The 8305-nt window shown below is 38.6% G+C and overlaps 1 protein-coding gene across 1 annotated transcript in view; it reads left to right on the forward strand.

Annotated features, from left to right (window-relative positions):
• FANCC (Fanconi anemia, complementation group C) overlaps positions 1–6121 on the forward strand; it is a gene marked incomplete at its 5' end in the record, with an annotated part of 31521 nt that extends 25400 nt beyond the window's left edge. The window contains 3 exons of the mRNA XM_008942072.1: positions 958–1126; positions 3906–4106; positions 5978–6121. Of these exons, the coding sequence (XP_008940320.1) occupies positions 958–1126; positions 3906–4106; positions 5978–6121 (514 nt within the window). The remainder of the gene's footprint in view (positions 1–957; positions 1127–3905; positions 4107–5977) is intronic.
• Between the last annotated feature and the right edge of the window lie 2184 nt (positions 6122–8305).

Raw genomic sequence — 8305 nt, forward strand, 5'->3', positions numbered from 1 at the left:
AGGTACCTTCCCACCCAAACCACTCTGATTCTGTGATTTTATGACCAGGCAACTTCGTGAACTCTTGAGATTTCTAAGATCCCCTGGACTTTCTTGGGAAGGGTGACACAGCACCTCTTGGAGTCCCCAGCAATAAAAGATAAGAAAAATATCTAATTCTTCAGACTTGTCACAAACTTAATAGCAGTAATTGTTCTTGGTTCTTAATCTCCTTCCAGCCATCATTCTGTCTGTTCTTCCTTCCACACTTTTTGCTTCAGAGACACTTACCATTAGTTTGCATCTCCCTGGTACTTCTCTCTTCCTTAGTCTTAGCTTTAAAAGAGTACATGTGGGAAAGGTGAGAACGGACCACAGCTTATTCCTACACTTTTTTACTGCAGTAACCTAGTTGTAAATACCTTCATAATTTTCATTGAGGAGGACCTGAATTTTAGAAGTCAGGAGATGAATATCCTAAAAACTTAATATTTAGTCCATCTAAGTGTAATTACTTGGGAACTACCAAAAAACACATGCCTCATATATTACCAGACGCCAGAAAATAACCCTGGAAAGCAACGGAGAGAAACTGGAAGACAATGTAAGGCAACAGTATGTTAGAATACAATACTTGAGATAAGTTTTGAGACTCCTTCAGATGGGGAGTATAAAGAATTTAAGTCTCTGATGTCTATTTTAATGCATAGCATTTTGTCACAGTTTATTAGAAACTGCTGTTGTGGATAGTCTATTTCTACCGACAGTTAATCTCTAAGTAGTACTGCGTGTGTCTCATTTGATGGTGACTGCAGATAACAGGGTAGTACATGGCTGTATGCTTAGCAAATAAAGCATTGGCCATTGAAGAGTAGTTCAAGGAGTTTTATTTTCATGCCAGCACCTTCTGAAGTTCACTTAAGACATTAAAAAGTTAAATAACAACAAATACTTACTTGTATTTTTGTTATTTTCCAGTTCTCTTGACCTATTTGAAATATGGGTTTTGATTGCTCATTTTGGAGAATGGGTGGACATTGCGGCAGAACAACTACTGAAGGCTGCTGTAGAACCAGATGCTTTGCTGTGGCTGCTGGCATTTTACTACTGTCCTCAGAATGAAAGCCAACAAAGGACTCAAATAATGGTGGGTAATGTAATGGCAGTAAAAGCAGCAATAAGCAGTCAGTACTCTGGTTATATCTGATTGCTGTAAAACAAAGAATGCCACAAGAAAAGTGGTCTACAGTGGAGAAGGTATTGGCTTTACAAGGTCTCCTAGAAAGATAATTTTTTTGGGTTTGCTTGGTGACATTTAGAAAACATTTTTCCCCTTTTTCAAGTATGTTATATAGATTAGCACCTGTTTGGCTTTGTTTTGGATAACTTGGGTGCTTTTAATCACAAGTAAAACTACTCTAGGAATGGTATTTTTTTAATCACTGTGTGGCAGAATTCGGCATTCGTGTGTTATGGCATCTTCTGAGAAGAAAATACAAGAGCAGCTGAAGCAGTAAAGAGATTTACCAGCCACAGTCCTGAATCCTCACCTTCCCTATCTATTCTGATTTTTCTTACGAATCTTTACTGATTTTTGGTGTGTATGAGGTTGTAACAAGTATGTTATATTGCCAGATACTAGGTTTCTAACAGAAGAAAGCATTGTTCTAACCTCTTGCACTGTAGTGCATGAGGAGTGATGTGTGTCTGTGTATGCAAGCAGATACATGAAAGCTTTTAATTTAGACTTCTTATGCAAGTTGAAACTAGCCCAAGCAATCTGATCGACAAAGCCCAGATTCAGAAGGTGGCTACAGCATCTCTAGTTTAATTTGAAAACAGATTCTGCTCTATTTAAACATGCAGACATCATACTTTCATTTTACATCTAATGGTCCATGTACAACAGAATGTTCTGCAATGGTTTATTGCCTTCCTCTCCCGCCACCCAGATGGCACTACAAACACAAGCTCACATCCCAATCACTTTACATATTTTTTCTTTTTAATTTCTTACAGTTGAGGAGAGGGGCTGGGATGTTGGTTGAGCAGAGTTAGCTTATAGCTACAGTGAAGTAGAGAAACCAGAGTTGGTTTTAGAATGCAGTTTTGGGAAAGAAGGCAATTCTCAGGCAATAAACATGAGTAAGTGAAACTGAAGAACAACAGGTGCAGATCTAGGTATGGAACATTTTTATAACTCTACCATCACAGAATGAAATCACGTTGTCCCATATATAAAATCATCTTCCTCTGTGTCCCCCATTCTATCATTTTGTTGTTCTGTCATAACAGTCTTCAGTGAGAGAAAAGCTTTTCCATTGACAGCCTATGCAGTTATTCATCTGTCCTCTGAGGTCTAGTATTTCAATTAATTATGATTCTTTTCTTTAGTTACTGCCACATTTTTTTTTCCGCAGGTCAGAAGAATTCCCACAGTTGATGCAAAGCTTCTGCCTTCATTTAGATATTTGCTTTTTCTTTTAATTTCTTCTTTGGCAGGTTAGCTCTCAGCTCTTTCAAATAGTATGGTTTCCTCCTCAACACCTTCACCTTTCACTGGTTGAGGAGAACTTCTGGCAGATGCCAAGCTGAAGGACTTTTCATTCAGGGTGGTTTTGTGTGGAAAGGTGTCAGGGGGTGACAAGATTTCATCTTCCTGCTGTTTACTTTATGTAGCAGCTTACATATCAGCAAGAGTGGAATACATAGGGTTAAAATGGTTTAAAGAAGAAAAAGGCTACTTTTGGCGCTCCCTAGACTGGACTCATGTGCAGGACTGAGTATTCTGCTCCTCAGTGTTTATTCATTTGTTGTAATCTTTTCATATCTTTAGGCTAGGGAACATCAAAAGAACACAACTTAGAGGTTGGTCATAGTAACTCTGGCTCTAAGAATGAGTCTTCTAGGCTAAGTGAGCCCATGGAGCAGAACCTGCTAGTATCGGTTGCCAGTCTCTGGCACATGGGTTGGAGGCACACCAAGAATATGATAGACAGAGGAATAGGGAATCTTGAAGAATTATAGTTCCCTTTCTTTAAGTTCTGGTATAATTTGTTGCCTCATGTGTAGCTGTAGGCATAATTTAAGAATAGCAGCTTTTTTAGGCCATTTTATGTGGAATTGCTAATAGGACAGGGATGAGAAAAGCAAGATCAGGTAAATGACTGAAACAAATTGTCCTAATGAACATGGCTGAGAAACAGGTGTCCTTTTCATTTAAGTCTGCAGTGGTATATTTTTCCATTTTCCTGCACTTGCCCATTTGTTTTTTTTTTCCTACCAGTTTGTTTGGTTTATTTTTAATATAGTGAAGAGAATTATTGTTTGGATTTATTGCTTATAGTTCTTTTTCTATTGAGTAGGTGCCAAAATCTTCTGTTTTCTACTCCCAGTAAAAATTAGGTTTTATGGGCTAATTCAAAAGGTGAGAAATGTAAGTTGCAAACAACACAGGAAGAAGGAAGAATGTTCTTACTAGAACATTTTATCAGACAAGGTCAGGTTGCATGGGCATTTAATTGATTTGTAGCAGCAATACTGAAATGAGCCCTTGAGGAGCCTCTGTTCTTTTTCCCACAATGCAAAAATCTGACCATGTTCTGCTGAGGGATTTTCTTCATTTCCTTTTATTATTAATAAAGGTCAAATCCTGGCTTGATGCCCTGCCTGCTTAATTAGCAAGACCAAAGTAAGTTAAAATATCCATTCTGTCCACCTCTGTGTATTTGAATCAGTATAAAAGAAATGTGTACAGCCCTTCCTTCCCTGTTCTCCCTGCTGCTTAAATTGAGACTCTTTTTATGTTTTGGCAGTTTCTGCCAAGGTTTCAGTCTCCTGTTAGTGAATAAATACAAAAGGAAAATACCGTAGATATGACCTTTATTCCTCTCTGATCCTGCATCCTTTGAAATTGTTTCCTACAGGTAGAAGCTCAAGCAGTCTATAATCATCTAATGATGCTCTTCAGCTGTACAGTCCTTTCTGTCAAAGATCTGGAAGCTGCTGTACACAGTATAATGGATACAGAGCAGAGTTATATCTGGCATCTTATAACACATCTTCTTACCAACTTTTTGCTATTTTCTTCTGGTGGACATAGGATTGCCCAAGAATTTATTTACCACGTAAGTGTTCCTTCCCTTTTTTCCTTTTTTTTTTTTTTTTTTTTTTTTTTTTTTTTTTTTTTTTGTTTTGTTTTGTTTTGTTTTGTTTTGTTTTTACGCTATTTTGGGTTTAAGTTCTTACCTCTTATAAAGAACACACAGAATTAAAGACGACTGTGACTACAGCAGCTATACCTACCCTGCTACGGATCTATTTTAGCTACAGTCAAAATACATTCTTTCTTGACACTTATTGACAAGATGTCACTAGAAAAGTTGCTGCCCTGACTATGCAGCTGCAGAAATAGTTGGAGTAGTCGCTTGCAGTTCAGGGATACCCACAGTTCATCTTTACCTGGAAGAGACCACATGTGCAACATTTAGCTTTTCCCAGTTACACAGCTGCTGCAGAGATGATGGAACTGTCTTCTCTGTTTTCCATTATGTAAAACAGCTAGTTACTAAGTGTTAACATTGATGAGGCAGAAGGTTGGTGCAAAGCCAGAGAAGAAAATGGTGTAATAATTGAGAGAAAAAAACAATTAAGACCTGAGAGAGTGTCACCTAAGGTGTGAAAAAAGCTGAAGAAGAACAAAATTTTGGAAGCGTGCCACTGTATCTTTCTATTGTTGATGACAGCCGTCAGTTATATTGGTGCAAAGAGTAAAACATGTTTGTGTCTCTCAAGATAAAAGTGATATCTCGGTATGAGATTAAGAATTTATTCCTCTCAATAAAACCATATTCTTTTAAGAAGTACAGGCCTCCTATGCATGCAGGTCTGGGGTCAGTGTATAGTTTTAGCACTTCAAAAAGTTTTTCCTTTCAGCACCAGTGTGGTCTTCCACCTCTGTAGGGTATATGGAATGTATAAGGAATCTGAATTTATGATGTAGGGAACTGGAAGCCTGTTTTGCTGTTTATTCCTTCTGTCTGACTAAGCAGATGCAACATTTTTCTGTTCAAGAAAGGCTAAGATATTTCTAGCATTTTAGGTGTTAAGTTCACAAATTATCCATTTCTTCTTGACATAAAATGTAATGATTAAATTAGGGGTGTTGTATGTATTTTTACTGTCTGCTGGTTTTAGTTTCTCCCTTGAGGAGTGTGGCTGTTGAGCAGTGATACTGTAGTATTGTACTATGCTACTTTAAACATTTTTCAGGAAGACTGAAGGCAATTTCTAGTTTCTTTATAGAAAGCAACAATAATTAAATTTCAAAACTCTCAGTATTCCCCAGTGCAGAGTGGTCATGAGCTGTTGTAGGCTAGAATATGTTTGATTGATTTTGACTGTATCTGTGTAATCACTAATGTGTGGCTAGGTTCTCCATGTGTTTTGAAAAGGCCTGAAGGCAATATATGAAAGGCAGAATGATAAGGAACCAAACTGAGATGTGTGGCAGTGATTTTGAGATTAACACACAGATAATGGAGAGTAAAGTCCCTCCTGATCTGCAAAAATTGCAGCTTAGGGTCTTTTCCTGGTATTTTGTAATCTTTTTTTGGAGGGGATTTGTTTTCACTTTACAAAGCTTTACAGAATTGAATTGTCTCCCCAAACTCAACCAAAACCTTCATGTGCTTGTAGTTGTTTTCTCAGGAGATTACTTCTAAAGGGTTGCGCAGTCTGTCCATTTGTGTTTCTGTTCAAAACTTTTTGGCGTCTTGGTTTGTTTCACTTCAATTTGAGAGAACAGTGGAAATCTCGAAGTTGCTCCGTTCCACCAAGATACGTGGAAAGACACCTTGGGCAGAAGTTGCTTTTGAAGGGAGGGCATCTCACGTGTTTCATGTTGAGGGACAGATCTGTGGTTTTGTGGCAAATATTAATGGAGTATTCTTAGTCCTTAGCAACATAATTGCATTATTTCCTCTCTGTTTCCCTTCAGATTACTGAGAGAACGGATACAAGAAAAGAAGTGTGTAGCCTTCTTATCCGTACTGCATACAGGATTAACCATAATGGCGAAGAAAACCAAAGGACTGTGAAGCTTTTGTATGAACTTCTTAGAAAACTGACCCCGAAAGATTAGATTTTTTTTTTTGTCATGTATTTATCAAGCCAACAAATCAGATCTTTATCCAGGTGTCAGACTTTCATTAATGTCTTGCACTGCAGGTTACAAAAGATAGAAAAAATATCTACTGAAGGATATCCTGCAACTTTGTATTCCCTCATATATGTCTGCAAATAATCCTTTGTTTGGAACTGTTAACCTTTTGGAACATTATATAACATATATTATGTAAATATTAAAGATAGTTGAAAGGCTTTTCCTGAGCACCTTCTTTAAAAAAGAGATCTATATATTTTAAAGCATTTCACTCATCTTCTTGTTGTTTATCCGTCTGAGGATCAATTTTTGTCCCAAATTACACATGGTTTTATTAGCAAGTCGTATGCATAGCTTGGTTAGCAAGTTGTTCCTCAAATGTTTTGTTCTATAATTCTGCTTTTATGAAACAATCTCAAGGAAGAGTTAGTGATTCATGGTGAATGCACTCCATGTTCTCAGGAAACCAACAATGTTTCCTGAATTCTTTGGTTCTTTTTGAAAATGTTTCCAAAATGAAACACTTCTCAGATTTGCTAAATTATTTTTTTCAGTACTGCAGCTTTCATGTAACACTGTTCTCTGCAAAGTACTATACCAATAACTGATCTCTCTCAACAGATATTGTAGGTAGAAGGTTGCTTGCACCTTATTTTCTGTGTACCATGACTGATGATACTGTTTATTCGTTTAAGAAATCTTTTTTTTCATTCAGGCAAAGTAGGGCAAGCACAACAAAGGCATAAGGAAACTTTCCAGTTTGAGGGCCAAATTTCCTAAAGAGAGCATATGGTTGCAACTCATCTCCTTCCTTTTTGTGTCCAGAGGTAGTTTGCTTGCTTTTTATTTTTTAGGCTTTTTGTCTCATGCAAAAAGCATGGACAGAGAGCAATAGCTTACTTTTCTACCCTTAGGAGAGTATCTGTCCCAAGGAGTTTTGTGAAGCTGTTTCTAGCTTAACTAGAAAAATAAACATGGAGAATAGTAATGGATCTTAACACTTTTTCGTAATTTGTTGCCATATATTACCAAGCTTTAATGTGTCCCAAGATGCTCCTTGGGATACTATTCTTGCCTATAAAATCAGAGGCATGTATCTTAACACAGCTTTCTGAATGTGCGCACCCTCGGTAAGTTTGCAGACGACATCAAGCTGGGCAGAAGTGTTGATCTGCTTGAATGTAGAGAGGCTTTACAGAGGGATCTGGGCAGGCTGGAGCAATGGGCCAGGGCCAGTCGTATGAGCTTCAACAAGGCCAAATGCCAGCTCCTGCACTTGGGCCACAACAACCCCAGGCAACGCTACAGGCTTGGGGAGGAGTGGCTGGAAAGCTGCTCAGCAGAAAGGGACCTGGGGGTGCTTTTGGACAGCTGGCTGAACATGAGCCAGCAGTGTGCCCAGGTGGCCAACAGCATCCTGTATTGTATCAGAAGTGGTGTGGCCAGCAGGACTAGGGAAGTGATTGTCCCCTGTACTTGACACTGGTGAGTCCGCACCTTGAGTACTGTGCTCAGTTTTGGGCCCCTCACTACAAGAAGGACATGGAGGTGTTGGGACATGTCCATAGAAGGGCAATGAAGCTGGTGAGGGGCCTAGAGAACAGGTCTTAAGAGGAGCAGCTGAAGGGAACTGAGGCTATTTAATCTGAAGAAAAGGCAGCTGAGGGGGAGACCTTATTGGTCTCTACAGCTACCTGAAAGGAGGCTGTCAAGAGGTGGGGGTCGGTCTCTTCTCCCAAGTAACAAACAATAGGTCAAGAGGAAATGGCCTCAAGTTGCACCAGGGGAGGTTTAGATTGGATATTAGGAAAAATACTGTCATAGAAAGGGTTGTCAAGCACTGGAACAGGATGCTCAGAAAAGTGGATGAATCATCATCCCTGGACTTGTTTAGAAGTTGTGTATATGTGGTGCTTAGGAACACAGTTTAGCAGTGGATTTGGCAGTGTTAAGTTAATGGTTGGACTCGATGATCTTAAAAGTCTTTTCCAACCTAAACGATTCTATGATTTGGTTTTGAGCCAGCGAAAAGAAAACCAATGTACTTGGTGTCCCTTGGCTGTAATAAGTGGAAGGATATTTTCTGTATTGCTGTTGACTGATTTGTTCCAAGTGAGTCATACTGGACCAAATTACCAAAGTTACATGCTAATGTTTGCAATA

The sequence above is a fragment of the Merops nubicus genome, unplaced genomic scaffold, assembly GCF_000691845.1.
Source record: "Merops nubicus isolate BGI_N331 unplaced genomic scaffold, ASM69184v1 scaffold176, whole genome shotgun sequence".
In the NCBI taxonomy this organism is placed as follows: domain Eukaryota; kingdom Metazoa; phylum Chordata; class Aves; order Coraciiformes; family Meropidae; genus Merops; species Merops nubicus.